The sequence below is a fragment of the Pelodiscus sinensis genome, chromosome 2 (genome assembly GCF_049634645.1).
Source record: "Pelodiscus sinensis isolate JC-2024 chromosome 2, ASM4963464v1, whole genome shotgun sequence".
NCBI classification, from domain to species: domain Eukaryota; kingdom Metazoa; phylum Chordata; order Testudines; family Trionychidae; genus Pelodiscus; species Pelodiscus sinensis.
In genome coordinates, this window is record NC_134712.1 from 71478040 (window position 1) to 71503425 (window position 25386).

General features: G+C 40.5%; 1 protein-coding gene across 12 annotated transcripts in view; it reads right to left on the minus strand.

Moving 5' to 3' along the window:
• ASXL3 (ASXL transcriptional regulator 3) overlaps positions 1-25386 on the minus strand; it is a 160929-nt gene that overhangs the window by 43717 nt on the left and 91826 nt on the right. For 8 of the 12 annotated variants that reach the window (XM_025180831.2, XM_025180832.2, XM_075920751.1 and 5 more), the window contains 3 exons: positions 10476-10593; positions 9447-9566; positions 4975-5138 (listed from right to left, as the gene is read on the minus strand). In XM_025180831.2, the coding sequence (XP_025036616.2) occupies positions 4975-5138; positions 9447-9566; positions 10476-10593 (402 nt within the window). Of the gene's footprint in view, positions 1-4974; positions 5139-7875; positions 7963-9446; positions 9567-10475; positions 10594-22475; positions 22593-25386 lie in introns of those variants that run through there. The other 4 variants (XM_025180835.2, XM_006115356.4, XM_075920757.1 and 1 more) reach the window with 2 other exon arrangements.

Consider the following 25386-nt stretch of genomic DNA (forward strand, 5'->3'; position numbering starts at 1 on the left):
GAGGTCGTTATTTTACATCACATTTGAATGCGTACAATATGTGTTGTTGTAATGGAGCAGAGTTTGCAGATATCTACAACACTAAAAAAAATTCACAGAAAGAATTCCCCTCTAGCTGCTGGGTGGGGCAGCCCTTCCCACAGGGGTGAGTGTTGTCTGCAGAGGGAGGGGTGCAGGGAGGGGCACCTGCAGCGGCAGGGGACAAGTGGGGCACTCTATTTATCAACTGAAATTTTGTCAGGGGCATAGAAGCTGGTGCCCCCAAGTGCTACCACCAGTCACCTCTGCCCTCCCCATCTCCTGCCCCATGGGGTGGGGGAGCTGCCATTGTATCTTCCCTGTCTTCTTCTGTACAACCTCTTCCCTGTGTCTCTTCCTTCTCCAGCCAGGCTGCTCTTGCTCCCCCCATCTTCCCCAAGCCTCTCTTCCCCTGCACCCCCCTTTTCCCTTCCTGTGACTCCGTCTCAGACCTTTCCTCCATTGCACCCCTAGTCCCATTCACCCCATACATTTCCCCTGAATCCCCCAACCTCCCTTCACTGCCTCCTGCATCCCCCTCCTGCATCACATATCCCTGTTCCACATTACCCCTCTTATCTGCCCCCACCTCTCTTCAGCCCCCTCTCCAAGCTGGCTCCCCCCACCCTGCACACTCTGGGCTCAGGCAGCATCCTCTACATCAAGGCAGCATCACGGAGAGAAGCCAACACAGCACTGGGCACAGGGAGAAGAGACAATCCCGGGGAGAAGAGAAGGGGGTTTCTGGGCAGACTGGGCCTTGCTCCAGAGTACAGCTGAGCCCATAACCAAGGCATGGGCATGGGTTGGCAGCATGCTGTGGCCCAGCAGCCAGTAGTTCACGGCCTGGCACTGGTCCGCGGACCAGCGATAAGGAACCACTGATGTAGTATATCCATATAGTACTGCTGAAATGCAGATATCTCTGGGGAGAACACCAGCCAACCACTGATTGCACAGTAATATGGGAAGAGAGAAAATGTTTTGGAGTGTAACTGCAAACAGAAATTATTCTATAAAAAGTTGAGGAAAAAAAATCTGTGAAGTCTAGATTTCTCCACCATAAGCAAATAAGTATACAGGTGACCCCAGAAATGGGCAATGAATGGGCAGGCATCTGCTTGGCTGGAGTGGTCACTGGGAAGTAAATCTCCTATCCCCAAATAACAAAGCTGTCAGGAGGGACTGGTGAGATCAGGTGTATAGGAGGCACGAGGGCAGCAAGAAATACTGCTCAAGCGGCTGCCAGTGCTCCAATTTCCCACTTCCCTTGTAAAGACAGATCGGGCCATTCTAGATTTTCTGCTTCAGGTGGCAGGTGGTCCTCTCAAGCAATGACTCATGAACACACTCAGACTATGTCTGTCTGGGCCCCTCTCTACCATGGGGAAGGTGGGATAAGGGAATACCTTTCTGGTATTCACCGAGTATGTCCACACTTCGAGCTGCAGGGGTAAGCTGTGATCACACACTACCAGTCGAAGTGTAATGGCTATACATATACCCCTTCAGTTTGCAATACAGATCTACCTTTTCTTGCTCTGGAGTTGGTAGGGACCGAGACAATAATAGGGTCTGTGCAAACACAGGGAGACCTCAGCTTAAAAAGTCATGCTGGTACAGGGGGCAGAAAAGAGCCTGCTAAGAGAAGACCAGCCTGCCTCAGAGAGAGAGAGAGAGAGAGAGAGAGAGACAGACAGACAGAGACAGAGAGAGACTAGGAAACCAGAAACCCAACAGGTCCTTCCTGCGTGTGGCTGCCTGCCTCCCTGACAGCTGTATCAATGTCCAGGATTCATTCTGAAGAGGCAGATGTGAGTGGTGTTACTTTGATCAGCCCACTGTGGTTGCAGTCAGGAGGATGCCTTATGGGGCACCTTTTCAGATGTCACATCAGCAAATTCCCACATTTGACGTTATAAGAACATCTGTAAAATAAAGGTCAGGGATGGGCTTCCAGAACTTGCATTCTCTAAGAGACAAGAAACCCTGAAATGATCATTTTTTAAGCTGCCAAACCTGTCAATTATTCCCAGACATGTGCCCCCGCCCCTGCTTTATAAATGCCTTGGAGGGGGGGGAAGAGAGAGCATAGGTTTCTGTTTGAACACATGAAAGACAGAGAGAGGCACAGGGAAAATAGGAGAATAAAGATACAAATATTGCTGCAAAAGTCTGAGGCAAATGGTGTATTCTTTTAGTAACTACTTTTCTTGGCCATGAAAGAGTCATGTTTAGTTTTGTGGTACTGTGTCTACTGCACTCTTATGTATTATATCAAAAAGTATTAAAAATAAAAAGGAAGTGTTTTTGAAAAAAATTCTTAGTAATTGAGGACCTAAATCAACATTTTCATTTTTCATTCCAAAAGCCATGCAAAACTCAAAAAAACAAATTTCCCATGGTACTGAGCATATGCACAGTTTTTATTGAATACATCATTTTAAATGAAGGCAGGGCAGTAAATCAGTACTGTGGTTCTTATCTTTTTATCAACTTCATGTTAGGAGGCTTCTAAATAATGCCAGTAGTTTTACAAATTGAAGAGTGAATGTTTAGCTCTGACTGGATTGCATAGGAAACAGAATCACATATAGACAATCTTATTTCTTCTGAATCACTAACTGAAGGCTATTAGGTAACTGAAAATTATCAATTTTAACTGTGTTGCAAATTTAAACCTAGGTCTGTTTTTCTGCCTGATGAAAAACTGTCCTTTTTAATTTTGTTGATACTAATTTTAAGTGCATCTGAGAAGTATGAGAAAAAATAATACTTCTGATGTGGATCTGGCTTTTAATGTTCCACTTCAAATACTCCCTGCTGACAAACCACATAGTTGGAAGAGTCCTTAAAATACAGCACATAATTTGTTAAGATGCTGAGTGAAACTACATCAATACTTATATTGTTCTCTCTATATTATGGTCTAATATTTCACTGCTTTTTGTGGCATCGGACATCTTGACAAAAACTGAAGCACGATACAAAGACTTCAAGAGCTGAAGCCAGGAGTCACAACAGTTTGACCTAAGAGTCACACTCTGTATCTGGGGCAGTAACAGACTCAAATCCTTTGTGAACTGAACAGAGAGGAAATAGAATTCACTGATTATTTGCATACAACATAAGGCCCTGATTCAGTAAAGCACTTAAACATGTACAGGAAGTCCCCAACTTATGAATTGTGTTCCAAAAGTTCACCTGTAAGTCAGTTTTTTGGAACTTGGAACATATTTTCCCCAATGTTATAAGTATTGGTTAGGTTCTCAGGCAAGCCCTCAAAAGCCTATTTAACCCATAATGTAACTGAAATACAGTATATTTCTAATGAAAAATAGAAAACAATACTGATGCAATACTAGCTATGAAATAAAACTGAAAACAATGTTTAATTTCACTTCAAAACTTATGGCTTTCCTTGATACAGGCTGTCACAACTCATCCACTTATCAGCCACGATTAGGGGTTGTTTTTTGGGCTCACAAATAGAACGAAAGCACGCTGCTTTCCACTCAGAAGGCAGCAAACAGGCAACTAAGTAGCAAGTATGTACATAGTAACAGTACATTGATGCAAGTACTTCCCAAAAGCAATGACTTGTTCATGCATGTGGGTTGGCATTTGTATACTTGAATTATTAAAATAGTAATATGTTAGGGAGCTTTGTTAGTATGTATGGACGTTCGTTAAGTAAGATGTTTGCAACCTGGGGAATGCCTGCAATTAAATTTAAATCTCTGAATTAAATGAGCTTATGCATGTGCTTAAATTAGACAAGTGTTCGAGTACCTAGCTAATCTCGAGCCTAAATTATCATTTTTCTAATTACAGGAAACTTCCGATAATCCGGCACCTTTAGGACCCAGGGGGTGCCAGATTATCAGATATACCGGACTACTGGAAGGGGGGGCTATGAGCAGTCTGGGGTAGATTGGGGGGGGATGCACCCCTCGGCGCTGCGGAACCAACCCGGCAGCACCCCAGCTGCTCTGCCCCAGGCGTCCCCAAGTCAGCCTCTGGTCAGTTTCAGCAGCGGTTGAATCGGGGAAGCCAGGGGCAAAGCAGCTCCAATTGTCAGGCTGCCCGGAGCACTTCCGGGTTCCAGATGGTGCCGTATCATCAGGAGTGCCGGACCACTGGATGCCAGACCACTGGAGTTTTACTGTACTAACAATATGCTGGAAACGACACAGTGAGACTCGCCTGCCCAAGCATCCTGTAGGTCCTCTAGTCTAAAGGAGAGACAGAGAGGACAACACACATTGGGAAACCTGAACTAATAACCTGAAAAATTTCTCTTCTCCTCCCGTGCTCACCCATTATCTCCAGTGGAATGGGTGTATAGCTAGACTCTAAAGCAATGGTGGGGCTCGTGCAAGTAGTAAGTCTTCTAATAGAGAGCTGAATGAGATTAGAGACTGGGGACCTTGTGCACTGGAACTGAGAATTTGTTCCAAAATATGCTGAAGTGTGGAAGAAGGCATGGACAAAGGAGTGAGGAGAAGGTAATAAATTTAGCATTGAGGCTGATGTGCTTGGCAAAGAGCAGAGGCTGATATAGGAACAAAGCACAAAAAAAAAAAAAAAAAGAGATGTGGTAAGAGATTTAAAGATTAAGCATGCTGCATTCTATAGAAGACAAAGAAGTGCTCCTAGACGAATTCAACAGGTTGGGAAGATGATCTGACCTGCTGCATTTTGGATAGGCTGTGATGGAATGGGGCTTAGGTTTCAGAGAGGTCAATGATGAGATGGAGGAAGAAGGGAGGCAGGACATGATCTGGACACAAGTGAATGTTAATTAAAACTAGCTAATGTAGATTAGCTAATAAAAACAATTATTTTACAAGTTTCATTGCACAATGATTTTGAGTGGAATCAGTCAGACTTTGTAACTACTTCAGAAAACAAGAGTCTTATTAGTAAAGAAGCAAATGTTTTGTTTCTACTCACCTGCCTGTCTACTTCTGGAAGCAAAAGCAGGAGGTATTGTTGAAAATGCTGAGGTAAGGAAGCAAAGGTGTGTTTGTTTATTAAAGCCCTCAGGTTAGTGTTCACTAGAATTGATCCTGGTGTTTCTATGTCAATATCCTCTGCTTTGGTCCATTTCAAATGTCCTGGAATAAACAAACAAACAACAGATTCACATTTACCACAGATAACAGACCAAAAAGGAACATTTTTTTCTCAAAAGTTATCAATATTTTATACATTATAGTGCACTCTAATAAGACAGAGCTTTGTGAAGGGGAATTCAGCTTTCACCTAGACTCCAGGAGCGTCCTTCTGTACATCCCAATGTGTACTTCCCCAGCTTACACAGAATCCATTTTCCAGTTTACACCATGACCAATATTCTCTTTCCTGAACTAGAAACCTTGATTTAGCTGATCAAGTACATTTTCCTGTCATTTCACCAACATACTTTTAAGCATCTACTGCTAAGCAAAATTAGTTCACGCAAGACTGAATGTTTATTAGAACATACGTGGCTACTTGAATTGGCCCACATGGGTGAAACTATTATACAGCGTGACATGTTTATTTGTGCTCCTGCAACACACTATTGTCCACCTAACCCTATGCCTTTGCTTTTTCTATATGTGGCTACTCTTCCGTATTTTTATCCCCTCTCAAAAAACCTTTTGTGCATTATCACCGCCTCAGAAATACGTGATCAGAAATGAGAGACTGTCTAATTTATTAGTGATATAGTAATTTTGTGCAAAGAAATTAATATTTTTCTGCTTCATAAAACTCAAAAGATGTAAATCATATACTGCAACTGTAGTCTAGCCTATTAATGGGACAAGACAATTCATGAAATTAGCTGACCAGAACCAAAAGAACCTGCAAATTCCAGGTGAGATTTAAAAAGAGTAGATTTATACCTAGAAGGTTCAATAAAAGAGTGCAAGACAGAAACAGCTAAGGCCAATCACCCAAGATTCTTGTTTGTTTGGATTTTTAATATTTCAAAGGTCCTACAAAGGGAAACACTTCACCAAGATCAAACCCAAGCAACAAGGTGAGTCATGCCCAAGTTTTGAAAGAGTCTCCTGGATTTTTTAATTTTGTCATTGTTAATCATGAGAATACTCAGCACATTGGGCGTTTCATCTGAGGATCTCCAAGAGATCTGTAAAGGAGGATAAATATCCCTATTTTAAAGATAGGGAAACGGGTAAAGAGACCTTAAGAGACTTACTGAATGTCATTCAGTATGAAGAGTAATATTAATAACAATAGTACACTTTGATGCTTTCTGAATTTTTAAGAGCCTTATTGTTTCACCTCTGCTGAGAAGCTATATTATCCAATGAAAAGTTTGCAGCCAAGTTGCAAATTCTATAATTTTCCCCTTTGAAAGTATAGAGAAACTCTCAGCCTTACATAAATTTTCCTGCAATTCCTTGTTACTTTTCAACAAACAATACTGAGTGAGATAGGGTTAGGTTTTTTTCAGCATAGTGTAACCTCACACTAAACATACTTCCAACATACTGCATTTCAATCCAGGAAAAACTCCATTAAAATCAGTGAATCCCCGATTATGTAGGACAATTGTATGGAAAAAGTGCACATTTTAATGAGTGCATCACATTAAATTCTCTTCACCATCTGTTCCACCCACTAACTATACATGCAAAAAAACCGTAATTCCCAAAGTGTAATACAAATTAAGCATGATGCATATGATTTAAATACATGTTTACATTCCTTTCTTTTAACAACATAGGATGCATCTGTCTTCATGTTTTAGGTGCAAACTGAAGAAAAATTGTTCTTCCCTGCTAGTATCTTCCCCTCCTATGGAAAAAATTCATGGAAGGGAAAAGGTGTTCCAAAAACTAAAAATGAGTTTAATACTGCAGGGTTGCTACCAAAATATCTCATCTAGAATGAAAGGTTCCGAGATGGACAGAGGGTGATGCCTTGAAATTGCAAATAGTCCAAGAAGCTACAGGAAAAATCAAGTTTCCTCTTCGCAGATCTGGGGTATACGCATATTGTGTTGGCTCCTTCACTCTACTATCAACTTCAATTCAATATTCCTGCAGAGACTGGTAGGAGTAACTGTTTTAACAACACAACATATCGTCCGAGAATAAAGTAGAATGATTTAAAGAAATGTTGAAAAATATGCTTAAAAATGTGTTCAGGAGGAGCCCAATATTGAGAGGAGATGATACATTTCTTCTTTGCTTATAAAAAAGTACCTCAGATACCTCAGGTATCCTTTGAATTATTTTATGACCATCAACCTAGGGGACCCAGGGCTTTCAGACAACTGGAATTTCAGGTCAGATAAAAAAAATAAAGCTCTGCAGTTTTAGAGTATACATACCTCGAAGATGAGAGAAACTAACTCGTATTAACAAAGATTACCCCTTTCCAGCTCAGTAAACTAACACAGGACCCAATAAACCAAAAGATATACTATAACAACTGGGCATGGGAATTAAATCTATGCCACATGAAAAAGTTTTGCCTCTGCTCTAGGATTAAATTAGCAGCAAAATGGCAAGCATCATGTAGTCATGGGAGTTCTAAATCCTGTATATCATGCAATTACTGGAGCTGGTAAAGAAGGACAAATATTATAGTCTGTGAATTTATTCAAAAGGAAAGAATGAACCCTGAAGTGGTCAGAACTGTTTTCTTGCAGGGCATATAACAAATAAATCAGTGAGGGCACCAAAAGAAATATGGGAGACTGGGAGAGTCTCTGGGAATTCAGATAGTTAAGCAATGTCTGGAATTAAACCAGACACAGCACTGGGATTTAGACCTGCTCTTAAAGGTATATAGCAATTATTTTACTAGTAACCCAGAACACACTATGATACTTACTCTCACACAATAGATATCGAGGGCCATAAACCCATAAGACAAAGATTCAAGCGTATATCTGAATGGATGAAACCTTTGGCAGAGGAAGAAAAAAAAACATGCTCAAATTAAAGGTTCCTGAAACCTCCAGAAGCCCATGGTACTCCCCAGTGTTACTGCGTTCCCAAAAGACAGGGGAAATAGGTTCTGTATAGATTTCAGAAAAATTAATGTTATCTCTACATCTGATAGTTATCTGATGCCAGGAGTTGACAAAATACTGGAGAAAAGGGAAATAGTAAAATCTCTCTCAACACTACATTTAGACAAAGCTTACTGGAAGATCCCTCTAAAACACAACATCCCATTGTAAAACAGAACTGCCAACACCCTCAGGATTTTTTTTTTAATTCAACAACGCCATGTGGTTGATGTGGCCCACTTGCCACTTTTTAAAGATTGATGGATAGTCTGCTGAAAGACAACGTATGAAACAGAGTCACAGAACTTAATGATGGGCTCTTATTTAAGAAGACTTGGGTGAACTATCTGGTACACCCATGAACAGCAGTCTAAGAATTACTTATAGCAATCTGTATGAAGACATGTTGTTTAACAAACAGAGAAATAAAATATATGGGGGGAGGGGTCAGAAAATGGACTCAAAAATAAACCAAGACAAAGTCAGGACACTAAAAGTGACCAAGATTCTTATCAAAAAAGAAAATGTAAATCCTTCATAAGGTTAGTTAGCTACTACAGAAAGTTTATTCCCAACTTCTGAGATGGCTGCTCCACTAACAGATCTCACCAAATACATGTCAAAAGGACTCAGACTGCTAAATGTGAGCTGCCCTTTGTGGGAGATAAATGTGATTACCCCTTTTTACACAACCCAGTCTTTGAAAAAACATTCATTTTGCAAACAGATGCTTCTAAACTGGGGATAGGAGCAGAGCTAGCTGAGTGAAGAATTTGAAGAAATCAAACACCTTATTCTGTTTGTGAACAGAAAACTATTCTCTAAAGAACAGAAACATTCCACAACAGAATAGGAATGTCTGGGTTTTGAAAGCTTACTGAATTATTATATGGCATTTAGAACTCTAGCCATATAGCTTCAAAATAATACATGAGTCTTAAAATCAACATAACTAAAGGGGAAACATGCATCATTATAGGATGGAGTATGAAAAAACAATTGAACATGTTTTCTCCTCACAAATGTGCCATTCTCTTCTGGAATAAGAAAGAGAAGACTGGGGGAAAACATAACTGGAGGTTACTTTCCAGCTAGTAAAGAGGGTAATGCAGCAAGCAATAGTTACAAAATGGCCTCTTTGGGCTGCAGTTACTTGGCTCAGTCAAATTTAAAAGGCCAGTTGCAGAAAGGCATGCTAGGAAAAAGATTCCTATATGAAGGCAAGTTCACAGGGATGAGGTAGCCATTAAAAGAGGTGTGCTGCTCTTGAATTGATAATAGCATTGGCATATGACAATGGCAACTCTCTAAAGGGAAATTACATGGTTTATAAAAACTTCAGTATTACAGAAACAAATAAGATACTTTAGACATTCCAAGACCTACTCACCTAAACCAGACTTTTTTAATCTCTTTAAATGCTGACTTGTTTGTTTTCCAGTTGGAGATTTTTGCCCATGTTTCATTTCTTTATCAGAACTGTCTGCTTCACCATTTTTAGATTCAGATCCTTAAAAAAAAATATCCAGAAAAATATTACAGGGATGCACTTTCTTCCACCTTCAAAACAAAAATAGAAGTTGCTTTTTTTAAAATCAAGAGCAAAATCTATTTTGTGTGATACCTACTAAAAGATAATATACATTTTTAGTCATACTTTGATTCCTGAGCGCTGGAAGAAATGGAAGAAAAAGATCAATAAATCAAGTAAGTGGAGAAAACTAAAGTTTGCTGAACTTTGCAGTCAATCAAGATGTTCACTAATCCAATATCAATTGTGCTGTTATGGTGCTCAAGAAATATATTTAAAAATAATTAAGCTCCATGCTATGGAGCAATAAAGCAATCAAAGGAGAAAAAAATCATTTCTTTAGAAAGTAACTTTTAGAAAAGAGGAATATCTAGAAAATACAATCAATCTATTATAAACGTGGAGGTACATCTCTGTAGGATCCTTTTAAAATGAAGCAGCTAACAACCAGAACTAAAGGTCAGGGTTGCACTGTGGTGATAAGAATGCCCCCAGAACAAAAAAGCTAATGCAAGGATCTCTGGTATTGCAATGGAGAGCTCAGATACAAATTCACACTCACAAAGGAGCTGTTTTTGACGGTGTTGAATGCCAGCATGTGGTCTTCCATTAGAGTTCCACCGCCGAACAGAAATGTTACTTTGCTTTCCCTTAAAGCTGCTGCTATCAACTGTCGTTTTATTATGTACTTTTAGTTCTTTATTAAAACAAAGGAAAAAAACCCTTCATTTTTAACTAGCTAGATATGGTAAGGAAATAAAGAAGTTAAATAAAACTACTCTGTGAAAGTATCATTATTTATAGCAATTCTAAATTCTGTATGCTAGATTCATTCAGAGGAAGGCTTTGTGACTAGAGCTGATATTTCACAGTCCTTTAGCTATTTACCTGAAGGTGAATCCGACTGCTCATCAGACACCTTTAATGGTGTCAAAACAACACGAGGAACAGTCTTGTTTACCATCATTGAGACTCCATTTCTTCTTTTCTGCTGTTGTCTTAAAGCCTATAAAAAATAACAAAACATAAAAATGTAACAAAAATACTGCTTTTAAGCGGATTACATGAGACATTTGCCTGTCATTAAACTGAACCTCTTAAGATACCTGTATTTTACATGGTTACTGATTTTCAGATTTCACATTTGCTCCCTTTATGTCATTTTTTTAAAGCAGAAAATCAGGCTTTTGGTGTTAAAGATAAAGAAGGTGCACCTCAGACATTTTCTAATACAGTTTTGACAACAAAGAAGCACATAACTGTTTGCTCTACCTTAGCAGCTCAACATGATAACCCATGGAATTTGAAACTAAGACATCCAAGTAAAATAAATGTAAAATAAATGTTTTGAAACCAGAATAAAAATGTGTGTGTCTGCACATCTCTTGCAGGTGCATCCTCTCCAGTATACTGCTCAGTCAATCAAGTTAACACAGAGTGTCATCAGTATGTACAGCATGTAAGGACTACAGTATTGATGCACTCACTCAGCCGTGAGTAGTGCTGCACAAAATCACTGAACATGGCAGGAATCATTTATTTCTGTGAAGGGAATCAGTCCTAATCTTGGAAACCTTGCAGCACTTGGCTTCTGTCTGCTTGACTTTGGGCATTAACCTTCAGAACACGAACACGATGGTGTTCTCACAAATCCAGGGAAAAATTATACAAGAATAAATTTCTACAAATGGGAGGGCTTTGTGTTTCATAAATGGATCAACTACAGGAGGTTAATAATGTAATACAAAAAATTATAAGTTTAGAAGCAGTGCATATCTGCTAGGTTGTTTTATACAGAAAAAGACAAGAGACTCAAAGGTTTTAAAATTATATGAACACGAACTTTTGCCAATTAAGAAATTTACAAGAATTGAAAGTTTGGAATAAGTCAGAATGGACAACTAAATACTTATCCTCTATAATCTTCTAATTTGCGAACAGGGGCAACAAATAGGGAGTTTTGAGAGGGAGTTCTCCAGGTAAAGGGGGAGCAAATAAATACGGGACCCTTGAGGTAAGGGGCTGTCTGTTCGTGTGTTTGGGAGTTACTTGCTGTGTGCTGAGCTTATATTTGTCTGTTTGAAGGAGCGTGTGCTGTGGCTGGCAGTTGGAAGCTGTGAGCTTCTAAAGGTTTGAAATGTAGAAGCCTCTATTTAATTGGCTGAGCCTTGGTCAGGGGGCCGGGCTATCAGGAAGGCCAGGGCTTTATAAAGCAGTAAGTCAGCGACCAGGGATCTTTGCGAACAGGGGCAGCAACCAGGGAGTTTTGAGGGGGAGTTGGGAAGGGACAAAGGTACATTTGCCATTCTTTATAGTATAGTTTAAAGGTTTTATTCAAAACTTCCTGATTTAACTAGAAATCCTATCAATAACCTAGGTAGCTGTAAGAGAGAATGCAGGCAGAAGCCCAGCAGCAGAGTGGGGCTGTTTATTGCACTCAGTGTAGCATGTATGATTACCTGCTCTATAGATGGGTGGTGTATGTGTGCATTTGGTGCAAGGAGCTCCTGGCCCTCAGAGACTGCGTACGAGCTTTGGAGGCCAGGGTGGCTGAACTGGAGGAGCTGAGGGAGGCAGAGGTACGTAGATGAGGCTTTCCAGGACACAGTAGAATTGTCCCACCTCCGGTAAGACAGCCCTGCCTCACTGTTAAGGAGGAGAAGGAGAGCTGCTCAGGGAAGGAGAGCAGTCAATGATAGCAGAGGGAAACCTTTCCATAGTTGGGACCCTCCTCCGGATGTTGGGGTATCCTCTTGCACTGAGGTTACCTCTCTGGAGGAGGGGCCTCCAGTCATTAGAAAAAGGCAGGTGTTAGTAAAAGGAGATTCGATAATTAAAAATGTAGATAGCTGGGTTTGCGATGACCAGGAGAACCATATGGTGACTTGCCTGCCTAGTGCGAAGGTTGTGATGTCTCGAGGCATATAGATAGACTTATGTGTAGTGCTGAGGAGCTGGTAGTCAGGGTACATGTAGGTACTAATAACATAGGGAATGGTAGCAGAGACGTCCTGGAGGCCAAATTTAGGCTGTTAGGAAAGAGACTAAAATCCAGGATCTCTATGGTGGCAATCTCAGAAATGCTTCCAGTTCCACGTGCAGGGCCAGGTAGGCAGGCAGAGCTTCAGTCTCTCAATGCGCAGATGAGACAATGGTGTAGGGAGGAGGGGTTTAGCTTTATAAGGAACAGGGGAAACTTTTGGGATATGGGGAGCCTATACAGGAAGAATGGGCTCCACCTAAACCAAAATGGATCCAGACTGCTGGCACTAAACATTAAAAAGGTCACAGAGCAGTTTTTAAACTAAGAGATGGAAGAAAGCCGATTGGTGCAGAGGAGCATGTGGATCGGACAGAGACGTCTCTTAGAGGAAAGTCTATTGATGGAGATTCTCTAAGTTTTAGTCAGGAGGAGAGGATGGAAGAGGATAAAGTATGGGCCAGACCAGATGAAAAACATTCACACAAAAAAGAATCTGACACATCAGAAAAAGGCAGACAAATAAACAGTGACAAGTTTTTAAAGTGCTTGTACACAAATGCTAGAAGTCGAAAAAATAAGATGGGTGAACTAGAGTGCCTCGTGTTAAAGGAGGATACTGATATAATAAGCATCACAGAAAGCTGGTGGAGTGAGGACAATCAACGGGACACAATCATTCTGGGGTACAAAATATATCGGAAGGGCAGAACAGGTCATGTGGGTGGGAGAGTGGCACTATATGTGAAAGAAAATTTAGAATCAAATGAAGTAAAAGTCTTAAATGAATCAACCTGTTCCATGGAATCGCTATGGATAGTAATTCCCTGCTCTAATAAGAATATAACAGTAGAGATCTATTATCGACCACCTGACCAGGACAGTAATAGAGACTATGAAATGCTAAGGGAGATTAGAGAGGCTATCAAAATAAATGATCTGGAGAAAGGGGTAAACAGTGAGGTGGCAAAGTTTGCAGACGATAATAAACTGCTCAAGGTAGTTAAGACCAAAGCAGACTGAAGAACTTCAAAAAGATCTCACCAAACTGAGTAACTGGACAACAAAATGGCAAATGAAATTTAATGTGGATAAATGTCAAGTAATGGACATTGCAAAAAATAACCCCAACTATACATATAATATGATGGGGGCTAATTTAGCTACAACTAATCAGGAAAGAGATCTTGGAGTCATTTGTGGATAGTCTCTGAAGACATCCACACAGTGTGCAGCGGCAGTCAAAAAAGCAAACAGGATGCTAGGAATCATTAAAAAAGGGATAGAGAATAAGACGGAGGATATCTTATTGCTCTTATATAAATCCGTGGTACACCCACATCCTGAAACTGCATACAGATGTGGTCTCCTCATCTCAAAAATATATACTGGCGTTAGCAAAGGTTCAGAGAAGGGCGACTAAAATGATTAGGGGTTTGGAATGGGTCCCATAAGAGGAGAGATTAAAGAGATTGGGACTTTTCAGCTTGGGATAGAGGTGACTAAGGGGAGATATGTTAATGGTACAGTATATAAAATCATGAGTGGTGTGGAGAAAGTGAATAAGGAAAAATTATTTACATGTTCCCATAATATAAGAACTAGGGGCTACCAAATGAAACTAATGGGCAGCAGGTTTAAAACAAATAAAATGAAATTCTTCTTCACACAGTACATAGTCAATCTGTGGAACTCCTTGCCTGAGGTTGTGAAGGCTAGGACTATTACAGGGTTTAAAAGAGAACTAGATAAATTTATGGAGGTTAAGTCCCTTAATAGCTATTAGCTAGTATGGGTAAGGAATGGTGTCCCTAGCCTTTGTTTGTCAGAGGGTAGAGATGGATGGCTGGAGAGAGATCGCTTGATCATTACCTGTTCGATTCACTCCCTCTGAGACACCTGGCTTTGGCCACTGTCGGCAGACAGGGTACTGGGCTGAATGGACCTTTGGTCTGACCCAGTATGGCATTCTTATGTTCTTAGGTTCTGTAATATTAATATTGCACTCTACTCTCAGATTTGTGCTTTTTAAAGATGACACTGAAATAGAGGACATACTTTTAAAGACTTAAGAGATTATTCTTACTAAACACCAGTGACTTAGTTCTGTAATTCAGCTGCAATATATTCATAACATATTTCACATAGGTAGAATACGTCAACATGTCTAAAAGTTATCTATATATTTTATAGTGTAATATTTAAATGATATTCAGATTAATAAAATATAGTTAAACTATTTAATTAATTAATTTACAGCATGTTTATCCAAAGGCATCAAAGCACCATGCAGTACAAACCAAAATACAACATCTGGAAAGCAAACAAAAGAGAGAAGTAGCTCAAATCCACAGGAGACTACCTCAAAGGTCAGCACAAGCAAAAACCAAAACAGTCAGGACCAACCCTATATTTCAGACCTCACTTCACCAACCATACCAGCATGTACAAGTGCTAAAAACTCTCAAAACATTTCCCTTAATCCACACTATTGTGTGGGTAAAAATTAAACCCAGATGTCACTTACCCAAATAATGTCATTTAGATAGCAAATTAAAAAAGCCAATAAAGGATTAATTTAAAATGATGCAAAATGGCACAATGCCAATGTATTGATGTAATCACAACTGATCTCTGTTTGTTAACTCCCATGGCAACTTCACATCCATGTGAAACTGCAGGGAGAATAGATTATAAACCTGCAGTCTCCTATGAGGAGACCGGTAAAGTGAAGATGAGCAAGAGCCCATGAACAAGAAATCCACCCCTCATCAAGACTAAACACAGTCATTGAGGACACTCTCACTCATCTCCACTGTAGACCTCAACCTTGTCATGGGCACTTATTGCACAGGGGTGGGCAATGATTGTTGATGAGGGGGTCACTCCAAGAATATGGAAAGTGGTTGAGAGCAGCACTCTTCCATGATATTAACGGAGGAGGTGCAGAGTATGGGATGGAGGTTAGGTGCCATAGGGAGCTTGGGGTAAGAGAGGGAGTTTGGGTGAGAGAGGCAGTTGTGACCTGGGGCACTGGACTGGAGTGCTGGGTGTTGGATTGTGACCTAGGACAGGGAATTGGGATACAGGAGGGGATGCAGGGGTTTGGGTTGTTAGCTAGGAGTGGAGGGGACTGATCTAGAGCAGGGGATTGGGTGCTGGATCTGGGAGGGGGTATGGGTGCAAGAGGGAGGCAGAGGATTTGGGTATGTGGAGTCAGGGGCAGGAGTGGGGAGGCTGAGGGTTGGGGAAGGGAGGGGCTGGAGTGCCAGAGGCAGGCTCTGGCCAGGAGATTTACCAAGCCAGCAGCCCATTCCTGAATCAGTCTCCCTGCCTGCCCTGCCCGTGCACATGGCTGTAGCCATGTGCACTGTGAATAAGTAGGAGCTCCTTGTGCTTTGTGGCTAATTTCTGGCCAGAAGGTGGCCAACAGGGCTATGTCTAGACTGCAAGCCTCTTTCGAAAGAGAGCGTCTAGACTGCACGCGGAACTTTCGAAAGAGCAAGCCGCTTTTTCGAAAGAAAGCACCCAGCGAGTCTGGATGCTCTCTTTTGAAGAAGCCCTATTTACATTCAAGAACGCCTTCTTTCGAAAGAAGCACTTCCGAAAGAAGGCGTTCTTCCTCGTGAAATGAGGTTTACCGCCGTCGAAAGAAAAGCCGCGTTCTTTCGATTTAATTTCAAAAGAACGCGGCTGCAGTCTAGACGCAAGTGAAGTTTTTTCGGAAAAAGGCTACTTTTCCCGAAAAAACCCCTGAGTCTGGACACAGCCCAGGTGTCCAGGGGGTGAGTGCAACTCCTAAAACTTTTCCCCCTCCCCTCCGGGCTCAGTTTTAAAAGTGAAACTGCCCTGCAGCTGTGTTTCTGAGTGGCATGCAAGTAGGGCAAGGCAAGTGGGGAGTCTGCCTGGGGCTTCCTGCAGCATCCGCAGGCCAGAGCCGGTGGCTTGGCAGGTTGTATCTGGTCCATGGGACATATTTTGGCCAGGCGTGACCTAATGGCAATCAGTATTTCTTGTATATTATACAGAAAATGCAACAGAGGCATATTTGCTTTCTGATACCTCACATTTCGACGGGGAAAGTCAGAGATGGAGCACTTCCATCTACAAGAATTTGCAGTATTTTGATCTAACTTAGGTATTCCCTAATGTATCCATCTCCAAAGTATCTGGTATCAAATACAGCATTACAGTTCTCATTGTCATTCGGATTTATTTTAACATTTTTAATTTACATTTTCATAATTTATCATTTTGAGACCAAGGGTCTTCTATTTAACAACCAAACAGCTAACTATGGGAACAAACCTGGAAACTGCTTGGTCCCTTCCTTGTGTCTAGAGTTCTGGAGGAGGAAGTGAAGCAAGGGTCTATGTATGTGGGTATGTGCAGGTTTGGGCCCTCAGATGATGAAAGATATAAAGCTACATTCACATTGTAGTTCTACTTTAGTTACGAAAGGACCAATGAAGAACATAGTTTCCAAAGAAAAAACATGTTAACTACTAATTCAACCCATGCTTGTTCATCCTCAAACCTCCCAAAGTCAAGATATGGGGGTGGAGGGGAGCCCAACTGAATAATTTAAAATTGATACTTATTGTAAGGGGATGTCTGGCTTTTTGCAGCCCATCCGGTTTGCTGGGAGGGGGGAGGAGGTGCTAATCCTGCTGACCCATCATGGCAGATGGAGCTTGTCAGCTTCATCCAGCATTTAAGGCCTTTTGGGCACTGGGAATCGAGGTCGAGCACTGAGGGGTTTTTGAAAGAAAACTGTAGGGAGACAAGCTTAGGAAGAAATCTCAGTCAGAGGTTTATGTTTGTATTGTTATTTTAGTCACCAGTAAAATAAAATTCTAGAAAGAGTAAGTTAGGACTAAAGAAGTGCGTGAACACCTCTTTTGAGATGGAGACTACCTGCATACATTTACCTGAGCCGTATCAATTTTAGGATAGAAGATTACTGTAGGATTTGAGAAGACTCCTGTATCATAAGATTAATTCTACTTACCTTCAAGTGAATGGATAACTCACACACTAAAACTTAGACATGCTTCGATGCTTTGCTGGATTGGGGCTTTAGCATATCATTCTATATTTAGTGCTTTTATAGTCTACTCTTATCACATAAATCCCTAGGCTTAGATCTTCTGACTGGCAGAAAGGACTGGGTGAGGGGGAAGCAGGACACAAACCAGAAGAGAGAAATTTGAACACGGAACTAAACATTGTAATGATATGTCTATACTCCAATGAAACACCCACACCTGGCTTGCATTAACTGACTGAGGCTGAGGGGCTACCTCTCTGCTGGCATCCAGATGCAGGTTGAAGCCAGGGCTCTAGGATCCCCCATGGGGGTATGGGCCCTGAGCTCTTTATAGCTCCGCAGACCAACCCCAATGATCTTGAGTTAGCGGTCATGGACCAGCTGTAGGTATTGTATTGCAGTACAGAAGAACCTTAAAGGAGACTGGGTGTTCAACTTATACATACATGGCCTGATGCCTGAGATGCATATTTGGGGATAGGTAAACTTCTAGATGGGCTGTTTGTGGGTTTGTAAGAAAGAACAGACAATTGCAGAGAAGGAAAGAAGGTGAAAGAATGTTTGGAGACTTTTTTAAAAGAGAAATACAGTGCAAATATGCATAATCTTATACAAAATGTATTTGCTCTTTAAATGAACAAAATTATTTAAAAAATATATCTAATAAATTTATAAACTATTTTTGTGGTAGATGCCAAAGGAAAAATAATTGAACCTACACCACAATCTGTAGGTGTCTAAAGCAAGGCTCATTTCTTTAGCCCCTCTACACAGTACCATCACCATCCATGACACCACATACCAAAGCAAAAATAGTAACAAGAAGAGAGAAGCAGGCGGTACAAATAGTATACAGATTTAAGCGTTTGAAATTGGTCATTTAAACAAATAGTGCGTAATAGTGCATAAATCAAGCTTTCCACACAGATTTATAAAGCTCAGACTTTATGGCTTCTGGATTTTCTGCAGATGACAAACATGAAATATTCCCCATTTCCCCCACTCAAAAATCAAAATTAATGACAACCTGTTGTATATTACTTTCATATTCTTTACAAAGCTTGGTATAATTTATATTCATCTTTCCAGCAATAAAAATAATTGATTAAAAGCAACCAAAACACTTGTCCCTTCTCTATCAAATTTGATCAAAAATACTCAAAATGCCTTATAAATGTATGAAGGAATTCAATGCAAAGTAACTTGTCCAGGCACTGTAAAAGGCAGAGTCTAAAAAGAGAACAGAAATTTCCTGATTCACAGTCCACTGTACTCACTGAAGAAATCTAATTATCTAATTCCCAACTGATTTCCATACAATAGTCACAAAGGGAAGCTTGCTCTTTTATTTTTTTTAAACCCCCACTAGAGAGCAGCAATGCACTGGAGGTTTCATGGTATTTCCTAAAATAAAGACCAATTATATTTAACTGATTTTAAGGAGGGAAAGACTCTCTGACCCAGGTGGGAAAATGGATGTTCTCCCTGATAACAACTGAAAAAAGCCTCCCTTAGGGAAGGAGTAAAAGAAAATGAAATGATATCAAACTAAACAGTAATTGGGAAGAAGAACAAACAGGCATCCTAAATATAGTGTAAACTCCCTTCTAAAGCCAAGAAGAACAAAACATCAAGTTGTGTGTTTATACCTTACACTGCTCTGAAATCTGTGTTTTAGAAGTTACTTTTTTTTTACATACCTTAACAATTCATAACACAACAGTGCAGCACAGAGATAACGAATTAATACAGAAAAACACTTCTGAGATTAAATGCATGACATGCTGAGGTTTAAAAAAATTGATTATTAACAACATAGATATGTTACACTTGGCTGCATTAGGCAACATCATCCTGGACTGCTACTTTGTTCTCTAAATGTCAAGTCTACAGTCTGAAACTCCTATCATGAAACATAACCTTTGAAATTTCACACATTATGGATCAGAAATGTTAAGCTACAGAACTTTTCTGTTCTGCCATATGAAAACAAGGATCTATTACATGCTGAAGAAACTCTATTACACAAAATAAATAATGAATCTGCACCATGGCCAGGGATACTGAACTGGAAAAAACTGAACAGATTTATACTGTATCACCAATTCATATAATATCACTATAAATTCAGTCTTTGTGCCTTCTTGTACACCCGGTCTGCTAGCCAAATTAAAGAAGTTTAACAACTGCTGTTCCTCCATTACATTAAAATCTCACTGACTTCTCACAAATGCTTAAAGCCCCCACTGTAGTGAGCATTACAACATACTTAAAACACTCTTATGAGGCTGCCACATGTATAAGATTTTTAACACATATTAAGAAGGTTGAATTGTAAATATACATGTGCAACACTAAGCACGATGTACAATAACATTGAAACCGTTTCATGAAAACTGCTACTGAATATAAAAGTAAGATCAAATACATGGAAAGAATTTAGTTATTTCATGCTAGATCTGTGGACCACAATCAATACAGTATTGTATGTAAGAGTCAATGATAAGCAGTGTAGTCCAGTGGATAGAATACTGGAGTTGAATTCAGAGATCTGGGTTCTATGCTCATCTCTGCCACTAGTCTGTTGTATGACCTAGAGCATGAACATTTCTGAGTCTGTTCGGATTCCCACCTTTTATTGTTTTCATTTATATTGCAAACTCTTTAGAGCAGAGCTTACATCTGTAATATGTTTGTATAGTGGCTAGCACAATGGGGGGCATTCTTAGTCAAGCTTCTATATGCTAATACAAATTAACAACTGAACATTGTGTACATCTGTGCTGGCATGGAGGCAACATGTAATAAAACACCCATCGGGGTGTGTGTGTTAAACTAGCATTATTTATCCAATAAGACACTTGATCATACATCCATAGCTACAATTTCCACAGATCATTATAGCTCAAAAGTAAATCTATTTTTGGTGCTTTTCAACAGCACAAAGAAACTAGAAAGATAAAAGAGCTGATGTTTGTGTTAAAAAAAATAATTCTGACTTACATGAGACCGGGGACCAAGGATGATATGTACGTGAGCATACTAATGCTTTTTGCTTTCAAAAAAGAACATTTATTTCAAAACAAAAAAAATTGTTTGTTTAATATAAGTGGTTAATAGTGATCAACTGAAAAGTCTTCTATGGAGAAATACACTCTTCCAATTTAGCACAAAGCAAACAAGCTACACAGGAACCAGCTCATGTTCATCTTTTTCTTTTAATAACAAAACAGGACTATGTTACTGTGATCTAAGCATTGGTTAGTTCACACTAGAAGTGTCTATATGGTGCACTGTAGCATGCTAGTATGCACTGCAATTTACAGTCCCATCGTCTGAACTGCTGGCCCATGCAGCCATGCCCTCAGGCTGTTTCGTTATTAAAATAAAAACCAAATCACCATTTTCCTTTAAAACACATTCCACAGCCATGGTGCACAGAATACACAAAGGATATACCCAGCTACATTCTCTCTCTATTTTTTTTCCAAGTAAAACATGTATCATACCACTTTTAACTCCACTAATGACATTGCACCAATGTAAACAGCAATTGTGCAATGCATCTTGCTTCTCTGCAGACTTGCCCCATGCCCACACAGAACATGAAAGTCAGATATTGCAGACGCACAGCCAACTGGTTACTTATCTCACAGTTTGCAACACAGCTCCCCAAAGTAATTAGATTATGAGATATTCGGGAAGGCTACTTGGAACCCAAGGGACTCACGGAAGAATGTAGTTCAACTTCCATAACTCCCTGGGGAACGAGCCATTTCTGCAATATATTTTCAAAATGGCAGTTGGGCTACATGGATGGAGGTCATTCTTTGCTCAGGGAGAATTTTCTGCTGGGGGTAATGAAAAGTAATGGCTAGGCATTACATGTGGGCCAGGAGAGGCAGCAGGGTACATTCCTGTGGAAATTTAGGATGAGCAGTACCTGGAAAACATGGGGCAACTTAAAGAGAGATTCAATCCATCCCCATCCCAGCCTAACTGGCTCCATGAGTTACTTAAAGGAGAATTTTGTCAAACCACTTGCTACATTTGGGCAGTACAAGCATCATCACACACTGATAAACAGAGTTGTTCAAAACTCAGACGAGGAATAGTGGCTGCAAATCTGGTAAGGATCTTGTTTATTTCCTGTCTCAAGAACTGACTACAGCAGTGGTGGATTAGACCTGAAGTAGCAGCTAATACAAGGGTACATTTTTATGCTTTTGGGTGATGAAGATAGTGAAGGAGAGGCATGCCCAGAAAGCTTTAATATGATGTTTTCCAGCTTAAAAAATTCTGCTTAACAAAATTTTAAAGAAAGAAATTTTGAGAACCATGTTTATTAAAAGACAAAACATGCTGGCCAGCTGCAATAAGCGCCCAATACAATAAACCGCAGTTCCCCCCACAGTTAGTTATTGGACACAATATGAAAAGAGAACGCAGCTGATCATGTTCTCTTTTTCCTGACAAATAGAGGTTGCGTACCATGGAAGTGACCAGGAGGCAAATTCTATGCTACTGTCCCATATCATAGCACAGTGCTGAGGAGCTGGTATCTATGGACAGGAACCTGTGGAAGAACAAACCATGCACTTTGCTTTCGGGTTCTGCACATACTCCTTGAAGATCAACCTCTGGAACACTTGCGCTTCCAGATTCATTTTCCTGTCATGATATTTTTAAGTTATGACTTCTCAGTTCTCTTCCCTCTATTTGTCTCAGCAGTCAAAAAAGCAACTTAGTTTGTCCTCCTCACACTTCTATTTCTTGACTGCATCTAGCAAATTCTATCACTGTCCCTTTCCTTGTTTCCCTGAAGGTAAAGAAACAATTCATCTTTCTCATTTTTCACCTTTTGACACGAAGATTTGTCAAGCATTCTGCCACTTGTGTTGCCCGATGTCTGATCATTCTCAGTTTATGTTGAGCTAACATTTCCCCAGTTGTGGCCTTGATGCAGTGGTGATTTCTAAAATGAAATACAAGGAAACAGTTAATACAAATATAACACTAGACCTCTTATAACAATACCAAGAATGAAATACAAGCACAATTTTTTTCAGTTCATTTTGGAATTCCAAAAAAAAAAAAAAAATCTCGAAAACAGATATCCTGTGCTAGGATTTAAGATGGTAATGATTGTCTCCCGAATATTTATTTTATTTTTGTTTCAGATGAAATTATAGGTTAACTGGAAGGCGTCTGAGTATGTTCCTCGTAGGAGGTAACGGATGTACACTGCAGTACAGTGGAGACTAGCCCTGGGTTACTTCCTGAAGACTGTAAGATGCCTGGAAAGAACCTCTGTACTAGATTCTAGCAAGGAAAGGAATTGCTATTAAAGTGACTGGGGGTGCAGAGGGCAGGCACCGAGGCTGATTTATTTGCTGTAATTACTTTCTCAAGTGGTAACACAGGATGTGCAATGGAGATAGTGAAGTGAGGGGGGTTTGGGAACCAAATTAAGGATTGATTCTACAGCACTGTCTTCATCAGATTTTTTTTAATAACTCTTGGGAAATTTGGGGCAAAATGACACCATTATCTGATAGGCCACTGTCTTGTGCTAACTGACAGAACCATGCTTTCACCATCTTGCCCTATAGTTGCTTTAAAGCAGGTTGCTACCTCATACTAACAATCTTATGCACTGTGTGTCTGATAAAAAGACAGCATGAAATGTGGCTGAAAATAGATAAAGTGCTTTATGTTCTTTTATCCAAAAGCAGCATGTGAACTAAGCCACTGTCCCTATCATGTAGCTTTCTGAAAGCATTCCATTTTGCTATTTTCAATATAGCTGTGTTTCTGTAACTTCATTTTTAGTTTTCCCTGCTTGGCCACTTTGTTGAACTTGTCTTGTGGCATGGCTCAAATAACTACACAGAATTTGCCAAGTACTTGTATCCTTACTTTGAATAGCAAGTTTAGCTGACAAAAGGGGTGTCGTGTGTGAGGCATGTGGATAGGGCTCCTGAATCTGGCAGCATTCACTAGAGAAAGGGATAATGGAACTGCTACTGATGCTACCACAACAAAGCAAGTGTGTGGGGGGGTCCTTCTTCCCTCATGAGAGACTGCATCTACCCAGTTCAGTTATAGCAGCACTCAGATGAACCCAGCCATCAAGCATGCAGATAAAGCCCAAACAGGAAAAACAGCAGCAGCAACATACCTTGTATGGAGGTCCCCTTATTTCATGAGCATCACTTCCTCCCAAACCCATTTGGCTGCTGTCTCTGGAACTTGTATCAATCAAGAAGGCTTGAGGCCCCAGCACAGTTGCAAACATATCCTGGTCCTCACTTAGATTTTAGGCTGGGATGATGGTGTCCTCTTCTCTCCACAGCACACAGCTGGGTGCCATGGCACCCTCAAAAAGAAACTCTGCTCCATTAATTCCAAAGTGCCAAAAAATGAGGCAGATTTTCTTCCCTGACTGGAAGGTCTACTGGCATCCCCCACATTGTTGCACTGCAGCTTCAGACTCAATCTTCTTCTGGCACTGTCCCATGGAGCATGGGATAAGCTCCTGGGCAAAAGCCTTTTCACCTGGTCACAACACAGTTCAGTAGACACCATCACTTCACCATCCCAGAGGTTCGCAAATGTCCTGTATCATCTCCACCATACCAGTTGGTAGATATGCTCATATAAAGGCTTTGTCCGAGAAATGCTCCAAGAGCTGCTTGATAAATGCAGCATCGCAAAGAACTGGATGCTGTTGAGAATGTGCATGCCATGAGATCTAAAGAGCATGCTGCAGCCCAATCAGTACAGGTGAGGGCCTTGCAGAAAACTTGATCCCAGATCAACAGAACAGAATTTTTTACTAGAAAGACGCAGTGCAGTATGAAGTAATTGCCCGTCACAGCAACTATGCCAGCTGCATTTGAGATCTGTAGTTAAGTTAATTTTGCTCACAGAAAGTGCAATTTACTGTGCAGTGGTGTGATTACCTGTGTGCCACAACTAGTAATAGTGTGTGTGGACTGTTACTGGCATGGCAGGAGATCCATATCTTCTTGTGTAAGTAAGATCATAGAAGGCATAACAACATGGCAATGCATGCCACATTGCCTCCACAGTGGTGCTGGATAAGAAGAGCTGTGTGGCATGCACCTTCCTCCAAAAGCCAAGAAAAAAAATCTAGCAAAGGAGAACCTGCTAGCAGGAGCCACACATAAATGGAGCTCTACCTCAGGAACTATTTTAGAGCAAGCCATCGTAAACTAGGAACGTTGTGAAGCCCTCCATTCAGTTATAAGCAAGAGCAAAGTCAAGTGGTGAAAATCTCTCCTTTTCCCTCCCCCCTACTCTACTGAAGGGGAGACAAATATGCCACACAACTGGAAACACACCCAAGACTGAAACACTCAAAACACTTGCCCCAAAAGTGTCACTTAAGAGAAAGCGGCAAAGCTAAAAAAGTGCCAGGGATTAGGATATTAGGCCATGCAAGATGAGGACACAAGACGAAAGCTATGTCAGATTCAGAGTCGACTCGAACTGCAATTTCCCTTATCCTAGAAAGAAGGTCACAGTAGGATCTAAGAACAATTCCCATTCCCCACTGCCATTTTGAGTCAGTTATTGTCAAGGCCCAAAAGATGCCCTCCTCCTCCTCTCACTAGGGACATAGTTGCAAAAGCCTGGTTATCCTGCAAGAAATCCCGTACACAAGGGGAAGCACATCCTAAGATGCAGAAAATTGCAGGGAAAGCCAGGACTACTCTTAGTGGTCTAAAACAAAAGATTTCAAG